The 21419-nt window shown below is 37.3% G+C and overlaps 3 protein-coding genes across 11 annotated transcripts in view; 2 read left to right on the plus strand and 1 right to left on the minus strand.

Moving 5' to 3' along the window:
- Positions 1 to 5801, plus strand: part of LOC116848511 (beta-1,4-glucuronyltransferase 1) — an 85482-nt gene extending 79681 nt beyond the window's left edge. For all 5 annotated transcript variants that reach the window (XM_032824669.1, XM_032824670.1, XM_032824672.1 and 2 more), the window contains one exon: positions 416 to 5801. In XM_032824669.1, coding sequence (XP_032680560.1) covers positions 416 to 613 — 198 coding nt within the window. In that variant the 3' untranslated portion in view covers positions 614 to 5801. The remainder of the gene's footprint in view (positions 1 to 415) is intronic.
- A 590-nt stretch (positions 5802 to 6391) lies between these two features.
- LOC116848519 (RNA polymerase II-associated protein 1) overlaps positions 6392 to 21419 on the plus strand; it is a 22993-nt gene continuing 7965 nt past the window's right edge. The window contains exons 1-11 of one of the 5 annotated variants that reach the window (XM_032824701.1): positions 6392 to 6459; positions 6769 to 6891; positions 7246 to 7576; positions 7707 to 8310; positions 8431 to 8932; positions 9121 to 9290; positions 9381 to 9540; positions 9638 to 9920; positions 10139 to 10242; positions 10331 to 11371; positions 11494 to 13098. In XM_032824701.1, coding sequence (XP_032680592.1) covers positions 6779 to 6891; positions 7246 to 7576; positions 7707 to 8310; positions 8431 to 8932; positions 9121 to 9290; positions 9381 to 9540; positions 9638 to 9920; positions 10139 to 10242; positions 10331 to 11371; positions 11494 to 11812 — 3627 coding nt within the window. In that variant the 5' untranslated portion in view covers positions 6392 to 6459; positions 6769 to 6778 and the 3' untranslated portion in view covers positions 11813 to 13098. The other 4 variants (XM_032824702.1, XM_032824700.1, XM_032824699.1 and 1 more) reach the window with 4 other exon arrangements.
- The window catches only part of LOC116848524 (CB1 cannabinoid receptor-interacting protein 1-like), a 12750-nt gene continuing 6246 nt past the window's right edge, over positions 14916 to 21419 (minus strand). The window contains exon 2 of the mRNA XM_032824707.1: positions 14916 to 16557. Within this exon, the coding sequence (XP_032680598.1) occupies positions 16233 to 16557 (325 nt within the window). The 3' untranslated portion in view covers positions 14916 to 16232. The remainder of the gene's footprint in view (positions 16558 to 21419) is intronic.

Consider the following 21419-nt stretch of genomic DNA (forward strand, 5'->3'; position numbering starts at 1 on the left):
CACATTTATCTTTATTTAGTCATTTCTTTATTTAGTCGCTTCTGATACCACAAATTTAATATGGCCGCGGCGAGGTACAAGGAGCCTTAATTAAATTTGCTAATCGTCATTTAAATGGTATTTCATTAAATCTGTTAAGTTGAATTGTTAATTGAACAATCTTTGATTCCCTTTATCAATCGTCGGTGGAACGGTCTTTGATTGAATTCTTTGAAATCAATCGTCAATTAAACATTTTTCCGTTGATCTTGCTTGAATCAATCGTTAATTAGTTAAATTGAAACATTTGTTCAAATCAGTTATTAAACTGAGAAAAATGCAATTAATATTTTCACAACTCTGCTTTCTGCACACGCACGGTCATTCATGCATATTCATATTATAGATTGTGAGTTTTTTTATGATTTGTTGGCAGGGTTACGCGCTCTGCGTTCTCGATTACGATTTCCTCATCCTGGACAACGCATTTTTGGTGCACCGGCCAGGCATCAAAATCTTCAAGAAGGACCCGCATCGCGATTTGCTCACCGCCAAGACGAACGCGCTCATCAAGAAGATCATCATACCAGAGCTGAAAGTTCTGTACGGTACGCGCAAGGGCTGTGCGGTGTAGCCCGTGGAGTCGCGGGCACGACGGCGTGTGCTTTACAGGTGCCCGTCTGTACGATGGAATTATCCGCGACCCTCCTTGTCGCCCGCGTCATCGTCGAAGCTTGTCGTCGCGCGGCGACAGGTCGCCCGGATCCGCGACGACCTGCTGCGATTCAGTCGCGAGCCGCGAGACCGTGTCCGCGTTCGTTCCGCGCGGATCCCGCGCGTTGTCGAGCAGGCCCGGAAGAATGTTCGTTGCGAATTATAGAAGTCTTGAAACGTAATTCAGTGAACTCCTACATGCCAATTCTCAACAGTGCCGAACGAATGAACGAACAGACAAAAACGAATTAATGAGTATTCACAGTGAGTTCGAGCAACGGACTCTTGTTGTGCTCTCGCGGCAGAAGCGTCTTGTCGTCGTCGTCGTCACGAAGCGTCAGTATTTACAGCGAGTCACTCAGCGGCTGGTGTGCGAAGAATGTTGAGGCGAGCAGAGAACGGCGAAGGTAACCCGAGAAAAGTGTGATGTATATCACGATGCTCGATGGTAACTCTCCTAGCTTTCATAAAAAGAATCAGAAAACAAAGAAAGAAAGAAAGATGTAGCATGTAAAGATATCGTACCACTTATTTTTCACGCGACGGATATATATATGTACACACACACGCATATATATATATATATATATAGATATATTTATCCCCGCCTATCGAATACGATTGTATATAATAATGATGAAAATGGTGCCTCATATACATCAATACGTCTACAGGATTACTGTGCTTTCAGTGAAAGTTGTCACGAACGACGGTGCGAGTTCCGATGCGACTTCTTCGTGAATCGTGACCATTATATTATGTCCGCGGCGTTTCTTGTATCGAGAAATACCGAATATCTTTTAAGAAACACTGCAGATCGGCGCGCTCTCACGTACGTCGTCGAGGCGAATTATACAATGCCATTTATTTTATCAGCGAATGCTCTTAAAGAGATGAAAATTTGAATAACATAATGCTTTACACGCTATTTAATTTTTTGCACATTAAATAATTTCTTCTAGTGCGAATCGACATATATTTCCAACTAGAAAATCGGCTTTTGGTTGGAATTCAATATGTTCTTATATTGTTTTTTTTACTAAATCGATTATCTTTTTCAAGACGTAGCAAATTTTATAAGAATATTTTATGAGAATATTTTTACATTGTAAAATTTCCAGCTATTCTCGATTGCATTCATTATGCACTTTCTTTATCAGAAAAAGATCGCAATTCCTGCGCGCATAAAAATATCTTTAATGATGAAGAAATGAAAATATCTTTAATGATTACGACACACGCGAGATTCAAATTCGAAACGAAGAGGTATACGATTTACTTCTTATTCTTCTTTCCTTAGTGTAGTCAATAGTCATTCAAGATGTCGTTTAAGACTATATTGACTGATCTTAGCTGAATTGAGTATTATTGCGTCTAAGTAAGCGTAACAGTATCGGATAATAAAAACTAAAGCCACGATTATTATATTATGTTGTAATATCGTGCTACGTTCACAAGCACGGCGACTAGTTTTCCTTCTGCATCTATAGGCTTCGTCGGCCTTTGAAACAACTCAGTACACGCGGAATTATTCACAAACGAAGAAGAAAAAAATCACCGTCCAAGACTGAGGGATGTTTGATATAAATTTTCTAGCACGCTCCTCGCAGACTTAATCGACGTAATTCATCGATTATTCAGCATTGCATTAGCGTAACACTTTCGGACTCCGCTCGAGTATATACTTCGTTTCGATCGAATAATCGCGAGAACGAACTTCTTTTGCGAACAAGAAACGAAAAATAAACACATCGGGGATTATGAACGATTCGTTTGGGTCGATGCAGCTTTTGTGATTGCACTTGTAACAAGAAGAAGCCTCGCAGACAATGTCGCATACGTTGGAAAACAAGGAAAGTCTTACCTTATAAATACAATTTGTCTTATATTGTACCAAATATAAGACCGCGCGACGATTATCAGCGCGATCGTAAACACGGAAATGTAGTGTTTTCTAATCTCAAATATTATGTAACGTATTATTATCTAACGGCATTATTGTATTTGCACACAGGCGCCTGTTTAACGTAACGTATTATAACCGTATTTAAAAATAACACATTCTATAAAAAAAAGAAATTCTCTGGTATAATGTAAATTTTCGCTTGAGAGAGTAGTGTGGCTAAAAAAAAGGAATGAAAGAAAGAAGGAGGAAGAAACAGAGATAATGCTTGAAATTTCATATTCCGAGAGCCGACACGCGATGATATATCGACGTTTTACACGAGTAACTGTTCGAAATTAATAGAGGTAATAATTCCTTCAGCAAGGTCGTACTGTAAGAATTATTAATGCTGCCTTGTAACGTCTGATTCGTTCGTTTTTTAACCAAAATCTTGATCGACGATCTTCCGCTCTTTTCGGAGCGGCCGAGTTATATACTGTCGCATCGAGATAAGATACATATACACTCTATATGTGTACACGTACTCTTATCCGCGGCAGTAAGGTCAACACGGCAGCGAAACGGCGTTTACTGTATATAATATAAGCGCATGATATATGAACTGTATACTTTTCTATCACCACCCCGAGTAATATGACCAGTGAATGTACATGTGATTATTAAGACTCGCGTAAGAACAGTTGGGTCAGTATGTAACAATTTATTCCGAAAGCGATCAGAATCAGAGTAATCTCGACCGGGACAGAGTGCTGACTCATTTTTTTGTGATAATATTAGGGCACAAAGTAATTAATATTCCTGTAATCGCGCTTCTCGTCCACTGCGGAGGAATCCTTGAAGCCGGTTAATCGTATGATTTCTCGCGTAAACACAAGTAGCTATTATTGTTTTCGCCGAGGATGTTAATTAAAGTGTCTCACGATATATTTCAATAAATTAATGTAAAAAAATGCATATATTGCGATTTCCGTTATTAAGTTTATAGTTCTGGAAATATTTTTAATGACATCATACCGCATTATTTCCGCTTGCGGGAAAATTACTGAAGTACTGATTAATATCCTCGGCATGTAGAGGATATATATATTTTTTAATTATGTTTTTTTCTTCGTTTACATGTCGCGTTGATAAAATATTTTTTGTGAAGTATGTGGAGTTTAACTTATATAAGTTCCTTTCATCTTCTCTTCTTTTTCTTAATTTATCAGGGCTATGCAACCACGTGTGTATGTATGTGTGTGTGTTTATTTGTTTGTATGTATGTATGTGTATATGCATGCATACATGCATGTGTGTGTGTGTGTATGTGTATTCGTCGCTCGACTTACATAAAGTATAATGTGTATTCTGTGCCTTATATATATTCGTCTCTGTCTCCTCGCGTGCATGCGTACGTGCATGTGCCAAAATGCGCGTGTACATTTATAGAAAGCTATGAGTGAATAAGCAGAGAAAGAGACAAGCTGAAAGCTGACTCAATTATATATAATTAGAATCGACATATGTAGGGATCGAGACTTGTAGCAAGATTTTTATATCTATTCCGAAGAAAGAGAAAGAGAGAGTGCGTGCGTGTTTGTGGTTTCGTGTTGTAATGAAAGGGTGTAATTGTCGCGAGCAAAACGCCGCGATTTACTCGCGCCCGTCGTTTCTTTTTTTTTCCTTCTCTTGTATAAAGTAATATAATTGAGCGAGAGAAAGAGAGATATACACCGTAACGCGTTGCGCTAACATAATAGCGCGACGGAAATTATGCCGCTGAGTTTGTCTTTCCTGACTGAGCATTTTCATGCAACAAGTACGAGACTGTGAAAGAGCTACCAGAAGTCGACACCGAAGAAATTTTCGTTTTTTCTAAGAGTAAAATAAAGAGAAAAAAAGAGAATCATTATGCGTTGCGATACTTGTAATTAATGTAAATACGTGTGATTGTAGGGTAAGAAGATGTATCTCATCGGCTGTTTCATTCAACAAAATATGTTATTACGTATCCGTAGTCTATACTCTCGAGATGTGTCCGCGATTTTGCTGATCGTAATAAAAAAGAAGATCCGCCGCATCGTCCTCGTTTGCGTTTGTAACAACATTTAGGAAAGAAAAGGAGAGAAAAAAGGGAGCACGAATGAACGGCCCGACGACAGCAGAGCGTTTTACATATATATCGTTGTCAGAAAATAATAACAAAATTATAAGAAAATAGAATTATACACGTGTATACATGCGCGGAATCCAAGATTTGTATCTGCATCTATGACGATCTTATATAGTACGGAAACACATTATATATGTCTGGATACAATAGTAAAAATTATTGAAGATATGTTACAGGACACTCCGCCTTTTATCGTGCGATTTTTGGCGAAACTTTCATTTCTGTCGTGATTATGAAGAAGCTTGCAGTATTATGCAAATGTACGCGATAAGTGTACTGATGTACATATTTGTAAGAGACACGAAAAACACAATCACTTGTTCCAAAGTGTGTACATAAGCAAAATTGTATTTTTTCAAGTAAAGGAACGAGCGAGGGATTGATTTAATATTTTCGGAGTCGTAAAGAGATCCAAAGATGAGAGGCTGCAAAGTAAAAACGCATTACAAACGGAATCGAGACAACGATAATTTGCAACTTGTTTCGTGAGCTTTACCAAGTTGTTTTCAGAAACAAGCGTCGCGAAGGCCTTTTTGTCTCTCTATTCGTGAAAAATATTAGGTAAACATTATTGCAAAAATTGCACGTAACATGTACACTACATTACATTTAATTTGTGCAGAAATTAAATGCGATATAGTGTAATTAGTAGCGTAACTTATAATTACGAGAAAGAAGATGAAGAAACTATAAGAAAAAATGGTGCATTTGTAACGTTATAATTAAACTTTATGTTATATATAATTAAATAAATAATTGAAATGAAGGAGGACTTTATATCGATCGAGGACAAGATAGACGGCCAACCGAATAAGAAATTCGTTTTAATTTTATTATAATGCAAATGGGCTGGAAGCACAATAGCTATACGAGAGCGGAATAATTGCGAATGACGCAAGTGAAATTATTTTAATAATCTTCGAGGTTCTTTTGTGTAATTGGCGTTCATCTATTTATTCTTAGAGCATGTGACAGCGATGATCGGTGCGTAACTACATACCATATGTTCCAGCGTCGTGCCTAGATAAATAAATTAATTTATCAGCTAAATCAGCGAGATATTTTCTTTATTTTCCAACATAATTAGAAGTAGTATTTAAAAAAAAATAAGAAAAAAGTATGAGAAAACTAATTAATTAACACAAATTGATATACATAACAAATTTGAATAATCGCCATTGATCATCCAACTCGATATGTTTTGACAATAAAGGATGTTAAAGTTATAAATTTAATGTGCTCAAAAGTAGAAATTTCAATTTTTAAAGTTCTTTTTAATGGCCATTGTATTGTCAGTACTTAACGTAACGTAATACGTTACGGATATTCTTGTGAGGAGACTCTTATATCACTACTTCTCAATTGTTCTATTGTTACTTTTAAATCCATCACTACTGCAATTTTTTTTTTTTTTTATTTAATATAATATACATAGCCGCCACTACTGCAATTGGTCGATGTAGATGGTGGCGACTCATAACGGAGACTTTGGAACTAATTACAAAAATAACGGGTCGAAGGGTGCAATTCACTAGTTGTAGTGTCTAGTGGATCGCGCTTTAAAGCATTTGTAGCGACTAGTGGATTGTACTTTTCGACCCGTTATTTTTGTAAAATTAGTTCCGAAGTCTCTGTTACGAGCCGCCATCATCTACATTGACCATTCGCAATAGTGATGTCTTAGCAGTGAGAAAGAACATTAGACAGGGTAAGAAAAGCAAAGATCGTAAGACTAGGTTTAAACCGAATAAGCTTGTACTTAAAGGCTATGTATATCACTTAATAAAAAAAAAAAAAATTCGCAATAGTGATGGATTTAAAGGTTGAAGAATAGAACAATTGAGAAGTGTGATAGAATTGAGTAGTGATAGAAGTGTGTGTAATCGTTCGTGCAGAGATTAATTTCGTTATTAATTAATAGTTATATTAATATTATTATCACTTTCTAGTTTAGTTTAATTCTTATCCAGTGAAATAAGGTTGATTTTCTTATAAATAAAAAGATAAACGTTTAAAGATAACCTAAAATGGCTACTAAAACGTGGAAAAGACCTAGAAAAGACGACAGTGAGGATGAACTTTTGCGCCAACAACAAGAATTTTTAAAGGCGAAACAGCAACCATCTGCGAGAATAAATCGGTAATTATACACTCATAGTTTACATTCCTCACCTCCGATTTTGCGAAAAAATACTTTTTAAAGGCAAATAACTTTTTTATTTGGAAAAATCGTCGCTTTCTATTACGAAACGAGATATTAATTGTCAAAGTTAACCACTATTAAGGTTAGGAAAACTGTCACATCGACGACAAACAGCGACATGTATATATATATATGTTCCGTAGCCACTTGCGCATACAAATAGTGTGCGAACGTTTTTTTCAAACAGAAAAGTTGTTTGCTTTTAAAAAACGCGTCGATTGAGTATTTTTCGTCAAAATCGGAGGTAAACTTATGATTACCAATAAATCTAACAAATTTTGTTAAAAACAGTATAGAAAATGGAGCGCGTGTATCTTACAATGCAATGCAAGATAGAGGCAAAAGGAAATCACGTTTTAATTTAAAGAAGCTTGATTCAAAACAAGAAATAGTTTCTACTTCACATAGCACTGGAGAGATAATAAATCCTATTGTCAAAGAAAAAATTCAAGAATGGAAACTGGAAGATAAAGTACAAAGCATACCTGTTGCATCGTCGAATATAATACTTGGTAACATTGTAGAAAAGAAATACCAGATTGAAAGGTACAAGTTTGATAACAGTCATGTTCCTGTTGCAAGTGAAATGGGATTTCCTAAAGTTTTTGGATCTGACAATATGGTATCTATAGATAAAGTATATTTTGCCTTTTAAATATATCATTGTTACTATTGTTTAATATTGTTTAAATATATTATTGTTACTATATATTATATTGTTATCTTTATGCTAACTATGTTTTATTTTATAGAAGACTAACAAAAAGCAAAGTTTATTCTCGCAAAAAGTTTCAATGATAAAACCTCTGAAATATAATTCAATGAAAATTCAAGATGAATACAGTAATAACAAAGAACAGACTAACATTGTAATTACAGATCAATTGGCTATTGAAATTCATAAAGAAAATTTGGAGAAACTAGCTCAAATGAGTAAAGAAGAGATATTGAAAGAGAAAAAGAATCTTGAGGATATTCTTGATCCTAATATAATACAATTCTTGAAAAATAAGAATAAAAAGCCTATAGAAAATATTAATCAGGATAGTACAAGAAAATATGATATTTTGCCAACAAATGAGGCAGGAATGAATATAAATGTATCTAAATGTATAAATGACAGGAATATAAAATCTTCTTTAAATGATAATGATGACACAAAAATGGATTGTGAACCAGTATCAGTAGATATACCAAAGTCATCCAAAGACATATTAGAGGAAGGCAAGCAAAAAGGATGGCTTCATATGAATACTCCAGAACCAGAAAAGTTAAAATGGATGGTTGATGTGCCTGTGGAGAAGAATGATAAGACAACTTCAAACGAATGGTACAATGCACGATTTGATTTCAATGGTAAATAATACATGCACTTACTTTATTTAACAACGTAAAGGTGTGATAATTATAATAAAGACCAAATTGCACTTATCCATAAATACACTTATTATTCTTTTATTTGTGTCATTTTCTCAGGTCTCTTGTTGCCATACAAAGACGAAAGTTTGACTATCGACAAAGGCCTCCACCATCACGGAGAAGAGCCTGAACGACCTGGATATTCCCTGCAAGAGTTACTACAACTTAGCAGATCTTCCACACAACAGCAACGATGTACAGCTCTCATCACACTGGCCAATATTATGGAAAAGACCCGTAAAGGCTGGTACGACAAGGTCCTGCATCCAGCACCACTGAGCACGCTGAGTCAGAAAAATATCCTGCTGTTACTGAGATTCTCTCTAGACGACACGTCCGTGGCTGTGGTGACGGCAGCGTTACAAGCACTTCGAGCTTTTATGTGCAGCGAAGCAGACGAAATATGCCTGGATAGACTGTACGGATTCGACGACCTCTTGGAACCAACTCTGACGCCGCAACTCGAGAACAATGATATGAATAACCTAAAAGATCACGAGTTGGCGCAATTGGATGCCGTAGCTGCTTTACTGAGATCGGACTTTCTTTTGAGAATTAGGTACTGATAACTTATCGTTACTCATGACTTTTTAATCAGACATTTGTAATAACTTGACGATTTTAACATCCCGATATAAATGCACTGATAATTCTTATAAGTAACGTTTTACGATTATATACATGTTTAATTCTCTTTTAAGAATGTGAATATAATTATTGAAGTTGATGTGAATGTAATTATTTCAGGTACATATTGAGTGAAATGCACCCGCCGCCTGTTGGAGTAACAAGTGCCTTAGAGATACTTATTCGCGTTGTAAGACACTCGCAGATAACGGCATTAAATGTCTCGTCCACGTCACATTTGTTGGATATTATTATCCATAATTTTATGCCACTGTCTACGGACCGATTAGGTATTGCATAGATTAAACTTATATACTTTACTGTAAAATAATTTCTCTTCTTTCTGATTACTTACGTTCGAAGTTTAAAATTTTTCATAGCGATGCAGGACACGATAAATGATTCTTATGGAATCCCTGTGGTTAAAGCTATTAAATTATGTCGCGTCCTCGTTACGTATGGCAAGAAGCCCATCGCGCAAAAGTTGGATAACTTCAAAGTTATTCACATCATCTTGACATACGTTAGTAGCGAAACAGGGTAAGTTCGTTCACGTGTATTGTTCTACATCTACATACATTATGTCTACATATTTTCATACATTTCTATTTTATAAAAATCTTTGAACATTTTTCAGGAAGAAGGATGACATTAATCTTAGCATCGAGAGTCTGCGACTTTGGCGTTTATTATTACATTATGAAGTAGGATTAGACAGTGTCACAGGTGCTCAGTTAATCCTTCTGTCACAATTACAATTGTTGTTGAGTAATCACGATATTCAAAACACGTCCGAATTAGCCTGCGAACACGCAGCTGCATTGATCGCCGTAGCAAGTTATGAGAAGACACTGAAACCGAATATTTCTGTCCTGCTAGCGAAATGGAATACTCAACTATCAACGTTATCTAATATGACAGTAAGTTGTTGCACTGCAAATTTTAATCAATCTTAAATTTGAATACCTGTGCATATGAAACAAAATATTTAGAAAGCTATATTAAAGCTGAGGATTTTGTTTTATATTCAGTATGGTTAAATTCCGTTTCCTCATCAACTATCATTGTCTTAATACTTGTTATTATTACTATGGAAGTAAGCATGATAAATAAATAAATGTGAAATTCTCAATTTCAGTGGGGCGTTATGAAATTAATTACGGAAACTTTATCGGCAGTCGATGATATATCCGCACTCAAAACTTTGTGGATGCGTAACCAACATCTTTTCTCGACGTTCCGGTAGATATTGCGTCATCTTTATCAATTTCAAAGCGTCTGAGCACAAAAAAGTTGTCAGTGAGACTTAGTGTATATTTATTGTTTGCAGAACTAATTCGAATTTGTTGAGCAACTACAAACCAGCTGCTGATCGAGAGCCTTCCTGCCTACCGAATCTAGGTGTTCTTACGGAGAATGGACAGCTGCTGCCGATCGTGTCTCGAAATTCTTGCATGCCATTAATGGCGACGATGCTAAATAAGCTTAACAATAACTTGCTTTACAATAACGGGAATCACGACATTGGATCGATATTGGAGAACTCGTGCCTCCGTGAATACATAAGTGATTTAGAAAAGGCTGAGTGGAATTTTGAAAGATCATGGTATAGTAGAACAGAATTGTACCTGTTAACGGCGGTGGCAAAAGCGGCTGTCCTTTCTAAGGAAATGTTGAACATCGAGATAACAAACAACTTGTGGAAGATCAGATTCAGACTTGTGTCGGCTCTACCTGCGGACGCTACTCATCACGTAAAGGAGCTCCTTCGATTCGCGCTAGGCGAGAAGACAGAAATGGCGGTATACATGAACGAGATGGATAAGCGGTTGTTATATTGTCTGAATCTATCTGATTATTCGAATCATTGGATTAATGTCAGTCTGTCCAGAGACATAGTTTCGTTGTACGAGAGTTACGTTAGCCCGAACGGAGATTGGAGTCAAGCAGCAATGCCTAAAGACTGGCTCTTCTTGCCACTGGTTCATATATATACAAAGTGCAAAAACAATGTCAGGCTACAACCGGATGATAATAACCGCATTGTGACAGTGCTGAGTCTAGTGTACTTATCCGTTCTTGTGGAGAAGCTGTCGCCTAGTTTAGTATTCAGTAGACTAGTATTAGTATACCTTTGTGACACGGTGTACCTGGACAAGGATGTCTTCCCGTTGCTCACCAGTGTGATGACCGACCTATTGAAGAGACAACACATGAGATTAGACTTCAAGACGGAATTGCCGGGACTGAGCTCGTTCGTAGATCTGTTCACAGCAATGTGCGAGCATTTCTGCTCGACCTCGTACGGCGATGATGGCTTCGCCATGACTCTATTGGTACCCGTGGCGCAACGGCACGATACACATTACAGGTAGAACGATACAGACCAATTGATGCACATCTAGTTACATGCACCATATCTTTCTTCATCCGCGTGACTTTGTTATGCTTATTAATCCACATCAAACAATTTTGTCTAATCGTTAATTACAGAAAACTGCTGTGGTCGGAACACGCAGGCGTGCTTCGATATCTGCGACTACCGCTAGAAAAGTTGACGGTGCCGTTGAAGGAGTATCTGTATCCGGAAGAGGAGGACACGTCCTTGATCGAGAGTTACATCACTGCGCTAATTCGAGGTGTGGTCAAGCAAGCGTGGTGTCCCATTCCATACATGATCGCCCTGCATCATTCAGCGATGTACCTTAAACACTCGAATAAGTTGGCGGTACGGATGCGAATGCAAGTGGAGAAATTGCGCGACAAGGACATCGTCAACAAGTTACTGCAGTATGAGCCACCACGATTATAGGTACCACACGCTAAAATTCAGCACAATGGGCTTTGTATGTATTATACAAATAACATCTCCTTTCATCGATTTTTTAATTTATTTTTAAACTGTGTGTTTTAAATTCCCGCGTATGTTAATGGTCAATGAAAAGCTATTCTTTCTTATTAATAAGGATTTTGCTCTCTCAATTTTTGCACTTTTTTTAAATTTTATATTTTTTTGTTAAAAAAAAATATTGTGCAACTATGAGAATAAACACATTTTATTATCGTTATCAAAAGTGCAAAAATTAAGAGAGCAAAATCCTCATTAATAAGAAAGAATAGCTTTTCATCAACCATTAACATACGCGGGAATTTAAAATACGCAGTTTAAAAATAAATTTAAAAATCGATGAAAGGAGATGTTATTTGTATAACACATACAAAGTCCATTGTGCTGAATTTTAACGTATTCATTAATTTTTACTGCACAACCATTGATTGTGATTCTCTTGTGGAGAATCTCGCGGTTTCATCGTTACAACTTTAATTTGTTATAGTCCCCGTTGAAATTCACGACGTAGGTTAGTGCGACTTATATTTCTTTACGGAATTTATTTCAATAAAAATTAAAAAGTACATATATATATTTTTTTTTAGTGCTACCGTCGGATGCGTGTAAGTATATATCGTGTGCGAACAGCACTTGTACTTACACGTATGCGATGGTGGCTACGTTAATATTTATTGAACAAGTAGAGAGAGTAGAAACAACCTGCCTTGATTACAGTAAGCGTAGAGGCACTGATTGGTCACTTCGCTGATTGCCAAAGTTTCCGAGTACTTATTAAGGTGCGTCGAGTTGCTATCGTAGCGTAAAACATTTGAAAATGCTTCTGCAATGAATTTCCCGAGTTTACTCCCCCTTACACGATGAGCATAAGAAAGGTACATCGTCTCAGATCTCTCAGACCTTTCGTTAACAGGAATGAAAGAAATTTCCCTATGAGAAACGACGAAGCAAGAGTCCTCGATTTTCTCAGAAGTGCGAACGTATAGAAAAAGAAGAGGCGGAAAAATTATTGTAAATTAGAGAAATATACACCGAAATGAACGCGCGCAGCGTTAACCCCTAACTACTACTAAAGTGGGTTTTCGTTTCCCCTTCGTATAATGTGTGTGTGCGCTTACATGTGTGTGTGATGTTTTCACAGTAAACACTAACAGTAACATAAGATCAATATTATAATTTCTCACTCAGCAATGTAAATGTAATATAACATATGTTGCACATAACAATTATACGAGAAACGATAACATTGATATAATGTTACTATTAATTTTGATATTTACTTATCATCAGAGGTATGGAAATATTAATTAAATGTTGCTCGATTTAACAATTGATAATTCAACTAATTAACGATTGATTCAAGCAAAATCAACCGGAGAATGTTTAACGATTCATTTTAACGAATTCAATTAAAGACTGTTCAATGGACGATTAATATGAGTGAAAGGAATCAAAGGTTATTCAATTAACAATTGAACTTAGCAAACTTAATTGAAGGTTGCTTGATTGACGATTGATGTCAGCAAATCCAATCGAATTAAATTATTCAAGGATAAATTATTGAAGGTTATAATTGGTTTGTGAATAATATTCTCTCTCTCTCTCTCTCTCTCTCTCTCTCTCTCTCTCTCTCTCTCTCTCTCTTTCTTACTCTCAGAACATCGTGGCATCATGGAAAATGCCAATAGTTAAGTAAGACCTGCGTTGAAAGGAGCACTGAGCATATCAATTGTTACCAAGCAATCTTCGATTGAGTCGATTGAATTTGCTCATATCAATCGTCAACTAAACGTTCTTTAATTCAATCCACTAAGTTCAATCGTCAATTAAACGGCCTTTAATAGAAATCGTTAAAAATTCTTCGGTTGATTTTGCTTGAATCAATCGTCAATTAAGCGGCTTTTAATTAAATTTTTTAAGTTCGATTATTAACTGAATGATCCTTAATTCCTTTCGCTCATATCAATCGTCAATCGAACGGTCTTCGATCAAATTGGTTCATATTGTCAGTTAAACGATAATTAGTTGAAAAGGTAATTAATTATCCGCAACTCTGGTTATAATGTCACATAAGTTTTCATAAAATCATTAAATATATACAGTTTCTCTCTCCGGAGACACGAGAGAATTCATTGTCAATGACAATTTCCGCGAGAAATAAGTCGCAGAAATCGTTATTGGGGGACGGGGGGGTTTCGTTTCAACCCCGCTCTCTCTGTTACCGGTATATCATTGAAACATCGCTGTAGCAGTTAACGGTTAATAATGCGCACGAGAGTGCGTCGTCACACGGCGAGCGAGCAAACGAGCGTTTTGATCGCGAACTTACGGAAGCTGACACTGCGCCGTCACGCGAGGACGCGAATTCTTTCCAGTTTTTTCAATTAGCAAACAGTACCCTCTTCCGTTCGCCTGCTGGTCGGCGTGTGACATCGCGCGATTGATTCATCCGGCAATTAAATATTAATTCGATCGATGACGCGCGCGCGCACTCGATAGGCGGTAATTGTGTACAATATCGATGCATAGGCACCTTGTTATCGATGTGTTTGTGTACAGTTAATTTTCCCTCCATTTATTCTCATCGCGGTCTCTCACTGCTCGAGAGCGATCAGAGAATATCGATCGAAAATGATTATGTAGACAATTAGGCGGAATTCTTCCGACGCGTTTGACAATTTATCTTGCGCATCGTCGACACGTTAAGGGCCTTCACACAAGAATGCCTGCAATACGCTTTAAGTTGCGTTAAGACTCCTGGCCTCTCGCATTGTCTATCTCTTTTTAATAATGTCAGAAGCGAGAAAATGCATGCTGAAAATTCTTGCGAAATATGTTAAAATAAAAATATATATCCATAAAGTAACACTTGCAATCGATTAAACAAATTTGTAAGATCTTCCGTGCACTCCCCTTTTGCCCTAACAATCAATAATTTGTCGTAAATTAACGTGACATACAATTCATCTTCTTAACTTATTTCTTAGTCTATTTCTATTCAGATTAATTTACAATAAATTATTGATTGTTAGAGCAAAAGGGGAATGCATGGAATATCTTGTTTAATTACAAATTTGTTTAATCAATTGCAAGTGTTATTTTATATTTTATATAAATATAATATATTTTTATTTCAATATATTTCGCAAGAATTTTTAGCATGTATTTTCTCGCTTTTGACGTCATTAAAAAGATAAAGCGAGAGGCAAGGAGAAATCAAGAAAATCATAACGTAATAAAAACATGATTGTTTTAAGAAATATAACAACGTAGAAAAAGTAATAACAATTTCGATAAGATATTAATTTAACAAATTAAATATTTCTATCCCGATCTTTGTTTTATTATAAAATAATTTGATATGTATATCTCATGTATGATAATATGCCTAATCGCGCAAAATCACACTTTCGTTACGTTACGATTTTCTTTACACGTTGACTTAAATTTACTGTTACTTACAAACTTCAATTTACAGTCAGCATTTAACACAACTTAAAGCGTGATCATCTTGATTTATGGCGTCAAAAGCGAGAAAATGCGTGCCCAAAAGTCCTGCAGAGTACATCGGAATAAAAGGATATATCCAAAAGATGACATTGCAATCGATTAAGCACACTTTCAAAATACACTTTTAGAACAAAAGGAAAGGAGTTCGGAATATTTTAGTAGTGCGCTTAATCGATTGCAAATGTATTTTTTTTTTTTTTTTTTTTTTGGATTAGTCTTTTTATTTCGACGTACTTTGCAGGAATTTAGGGCATGCATTTCCTCACTTTTGACGTCATCGATCAAGAGTTTCGCGATGAACCAGGAGAACCAGGAGCCTTAATTATCGCCTTTCACGGATAGAACGCTAATAGGACGCTTCGAAGTGCGTTTGTTTCACGGCTTTCCACTATTGCGATGCTGTTCGCCAATTATTGGAATCAACGATCAATCTCAATTATCCGTCGATTGTGATAACGTTTCCGCGAAGTTTCTCTCTGTTCGCTTCAAAACCCAGCTCGCGGATATCGGGAGTATCCCGAGAACACTATTGGCTACCTATACTCCGTATTATTAAAAAAAAGAAACGCTCTGACAGTATTCCAAAAATAGGATTAGGACAAAAAGTTATATTAGACATGAGTCGCTGGTACTATCGATCTCGTCTGTCTTCATTCGGGAGTCCTGGGCGAACAGCATGGACCTCGTACAAGCTGTAGCTTTTCCCGCGCTCAAGATAAACCCTGATCCTGATTCGCGTACGGCGTTCACAGGCGTGCGCGGTCGGCCGATCGCGTGCGAAGGGCATCGATCGCGGCGGCGCGGCGTCGGGTTTCGGATTATCGCCGAGCAACGCTGATAACGAGCGTACGATCGCGATGAGACGGACGGTTCGCTAAGACTCTATGCCGAGCTTCCTGTAAGTCTCCCGGTCCACCGTGACCAGGCGGCCCTCCACGCTGGAGCAGTCGAGTTCGATGCAGTGCAATCTGGCGCCCCATTCGCAGTGACTTTGATCAATCAGCCGGTAGTACTTGATCTGCAGACACGTGGTCAGGTAGCCGGAGCCGAGCACTCGCATCGAGATCGGCAGGTCCTCCCGATGACCGCGCGCGCTCGCCGGAATGTCCTTGGTACTGTGGTAGGCGCTGTATGCGCACGCCGTGCCGTCTCTTGCCCGCTCGATCACCTCCACCGGTTTGCCGCCGATACTCAGGGACCTGAAAGAAGCGCAGTACTCTTAGGAAATGCTGCTCGACAAGCACGGATATCGACATCACACTCTCTTAAAGTGAATCAGTCCTTGCTGCGCGAGAAAATTGCAATTTTACAAATTGATTCGAACAATTACTGTCATTCTGACCAGTCGAGTCTTCACGAATGGAAGCGCGCGACAGATATTTCTATTGAATCGTTAACACGAAGATACTTGAGGACGACTAATTACACAGAAAAAAATTAGTATCCATTTAAAATTAATATATCAAAATTAACAATCATCCCTTTATATATAAACAACGATGTATGTTTCGTTAGAAGAATTTTAAATTTCAACAATGTTACAATTTTATTTTAATATTACAATTTTATTTTAATATTATAATCTCATAAGAAGCATAGTATGATTACTTTAATGGTAGTGATATCTTCTTCCGCGACATATAAAAACATTATTTCTCAGTTCAACATCTTGTGCTTTCTATTCGTGAACAATATATATGATTAATATTGAAATATATTTTTCTTTGTTCACGCATGTATTGATACAAGTAACTTATCTTTGTTCTCAACATAATTTCATTTTAATGTTTACATATTAAAAGTACAGATATTCTGAAAACAAATTTGTTTTCTGTGTAGTTTGACTCGACAGAGTTCATCAAAGAAACTTGATGAAATTTCTGCCGTGCTAAGGAAAAAAGTGGTTATCATTGAAAGCAATAAATATATACTGATTTGTAATTACAAATATAGCACTGAAACTGCTCAGTGCTATCATTATAACTGATATCAGTGACTATTCACTGATTCACTTTAAGAGAACACAGAAAAGAGATCTTCTTTAACTAATAACTAATTAATAAAAATCTACGTGGTTATTTGTAAGATAGTGGAGAGCTTTCTTGTTTTCAGTTTGACTTGTTACATTTATATGCGCTTCCATTGATTTATTATCGCAATCAATTTCCTGTTTCAGGAAACAAAGCGAGAGGGAGATCGTGTTCGTGAGATCATACACGATGATCGTGACTGTTGTTCTTAAATTATATCACACTGCAGGAAATTACGATCTATTTGCGAGTTATATTAGAATCGCGCTTTCCGCCGCATTTGCGAGTTTGACGAGGATTACTTTTGTGCCATTCATCGTAATAGCATTTTAGATTCACTTAAAATAGCAGGCTCAAGGTTACAGCTGAGAAATACGGATACGAAGATCGATTAAAGTTTCTACGTCTGTTTTAAAGCACGCGCTTTTATTAAGTACACGGTCCCGCGAAGACGAAGTCTCACGCTAAAATTTTATATAATCTACAACTTGTCCTCCTTTCACACGGAAATGACAATTCATTTTCGCAGTAACGATATTGGCTTACGCGACGTCTTATTCGTACGCGCGATAAGCGCCGACGGGAATTCGAACGAGCGCGAAGGGAGAACGACGCGAGTAGAGTCCCGATGCGCTTCGCGATGCGGCCGAGCTTTTCTTTCTAGAGGCAAAAATAGATGTTTTCCATCGCACAATCATTGCCACGTGTGTGTACTTTGGTAATATTTTTCCCACGCCTGGCATAACGTCAAGATAAACGAATCGCCGATCGCATGATGGCATCAGCATTCCTATAAATCAACTCGTCGTAAAAATGCGTTACGTCTATAGCGTTTAAAAATAGAAGATCTAGATCGGAAAGAAAAGTAGAGAACGGATGTCGAGTTAAGAGCGAGATGTCTAAACAAAAACGATCGCGCGCATATCACTCAACGCAGTCCTTGTTGCGCGAGAAAATTGCAATTTTACAAATTGATTCGAACAATTACTGTCATTCTGACCAGTCAAGTCTTCGCGAATGGAAGCGCGCGACAGATATTTCTATTGAATCGTTAAAACGAAGATACTTGAGGACGACTAATTACACAGAAAAAAATTAATATCCATTTAAAATTAATATATCAAAATTAACAATCATCCCTTCATACATAAACAACGATGTAATTTGTTAGAAGAATTTTAAAGTCTTGAATTTCAACAATGTTACAGTTTTATTTTAATATTATAATCTCACAAGAAGCACAGTATGATTAATGGTAATATTTTCTTTCGCAAAATGTAAAAACATTATTTCTCAGTTCAACATCTTGTGCTTTCCATTCGTGAAAATTATGTATGATTAATATAAATATATTTGTCTTTGTTCACGTATGTATTGATGCAAGTAACTTATCTTTGTTCTCAACGTAATTTCATTTTAATGTTTAGATATTAAAAGTAAAAATATTCTCAAAACAAATCTGTATAGTTTGACTCGACAGAGTTCATCAAAGGAACTTGATGAGATTTCTGCCGTGCTAAGAAAAAAAGTGGCTAACTACATTTGTGACTTAACCACTTTTTTCCTTGGCCGGGCAGATTAGTCGATAATTTCACGGAGAGTTTGCGTACATGTGACGAAATAACACACGGGATCGTCCTCGCGCCTTCGGATCCACGAAATCTCTCACGATAGAGCTCTCGAATCGCTTGCGTCAGTCTCTCTTAGTTCGCTTATATTCTCGGACGCTCCGTGATCCTTAGATCGACAGGTCCATATATCTTTAGAACGTATCGATCTAGTTTCTCGTATGGACACGAGCGTATTTCGACTCACGCTCGACTGGCTTTATTTTTAGTTTTCGCCAACGCGACCGGTGCGTGCAAATGACCCATGCGCGTGCTGTCGGATCGCGTATCGGTCGCGTGTATCGGCTTCTTATTTTATCAGACATAAAAGCAGCCGCGTGGTCAGGAATTGTCCAGTTATCTCGAAACGGACCTTACTCGACGACTCGTTAAGGCTCGCGAGGCCGCATTCTTAACGCGTAATTAAAACGCCAAATACATCTCTCTGATCTTCAAGCTGAAACAACTTTATACGGCACGCTCGTATAATAAAAGCAGAAGTCGAAATAAAAAGGGCGTATTTGGCGTTTGAAAACATAGAAAAAAATGCTTTGAAACCAATATTCATCAAGTCATCAAAACAATATACAATGTATTGATTTCAATGGTATTACTGTTGAATCAAGAAGACATCCCAATTATGTTATCGCAATGCAATTTCTATTGATACAGCAGCATTTTTCCCCGTCCCTGTCGCGGAACTTTCGATTGATGATGCCAAAAGCGAAAAAACGCATGTACAAAATTCTCACGAAATACGCGGAAGTGAAAGGATATATCCATAAAGTGGTCTACGAGATCGATCGAGATATATCGAGCACACTTGTAAAATATTCCCAAAACTTTCCTTTTGTTCTAATAATCAATAAATAACCGTAAAATTAACGTGACATGCAAACTCTCCCTCTAGTCTGCTTTTCCTCATGGTTTTGTCACGTTAACTTTACGGGAAAGGCAGAGCGACGTATCTCGCAAGATACATCGGTCTGGTTAAAGAGTTAAAAAATGCACGAATGCTTCTTGCGAAATGGGAGACGAACAGAAAGAGACAAGCGGGTGGATCTTTGCGGTCGCAAGCCCGCGGCATCTGAAGGCGTGTGGTCGATATATAGCACGATAAAAAATGCAACGCCCTCGTGACTCATAACATCATAAGCTCGCGTCGGTTTGTTCATATTCTGCCCTGTTCCTCCTGCCTTACTTACATCCGCGCGGAATATTATAACAGAGAGAAAACAAGGACGGCGAACTTTCCGACACTATTACGAAGTTTGTCGTTCCACTCGCATATAACGTGACGATCCACGTGCAGATGTTACGTGCAATCGCAAAACTTAACTATAAACACAATGAAATTGGGAACTCACCAAACTGTCAAAATTGAGAGTCACTACTCTGTGTGACGGGCCCAATAATTATTCTCATTAATAATAATTACTATACTATGTAACATAATAATTATAATATAATATATAATAATAATATATGCTATAAATAAAATAAAAATAAATAAAATATATTATAATTATTATTATTACTAATTATTAGTAGTATTGTTATCATCTGCTATAGTATTGTCATCATTTGCTATTTAATTCTTAATCTTAATTATGTTATTAATTCTATTATTAATGTGTAAAAGTCCATCGGTAATGATCCATAATTGAGATAGTTTGGTGAGTTCTCAACGGTTCTCGCGGAGTTCGAGCTACGAATAATTAACGCGGCATACAATCGACGGGAACACGGAGAGCGACGAATTAACCGATTTGATAGCGACGCGAGCAGGGAGCTCGTGTTCTCGCCCGGGCGCCGACGGGGATCGTTGGTTACCGTGCTCGCGACTAAAATCGAAAAGCAGGCCATGCAATAAGTACATCGCGTGATTCGTACCAGTAATCTGCAGCTGCTTAAAATTCCATGAGATTTTGGCGATAACCGCGGAGGAGGGTCCTGGGGTTTTCATGGGCTTTTCCAATGTCCGAAAAATGACAATGGTAAACTGCTCTATTTCTGCCGCCGCGCGGCACGCGAGCCTTCGTGACTTTTCGAAGATCGCCCTGGACACTTCGCCTCGTGATTGCGCCGAGCAGTCGGATTATTTATATGCGCGCTACGTTTATCTCCGCAATTTACATATTGAATTTCGAGTTCAACGCGTGCAAATCGGTGCATAATTGCACTCGTCCGCCTATGGATCATCGCGTTGGACATCGAATCGACAGTCACGGAGAACGCGAGCTTATTTGTCGAGAAGAGAGCACGTGTTTCCTACCCTGTAATTTTCTTCCATTTTCGATCGTCATGCCACTCATAAAATCAAAAGTTGATTATCTATGAAAGAAATCGAAAAGTTATATATGTAAATGCTATATATATATATATATATATATATATATATATATATATATATATATATATATA

The sequence above is a fragment of the Odontomachus brunneus genome, unplaced genomic scaffold (assembly GCF_010583005.1).
Source record: "Odontomachus brunneus isolate Ranch 3 - 2012 unplaced genomic scaffold, Obru_v1 Obru_scaffold_096, whole genome shotgun sequence".
NCBI lineage: Eukaryota > Metazoa > Arthropoda > Insecta > Hymenoptera > Formicidae > Odontomachus > Odontomachus brunneus.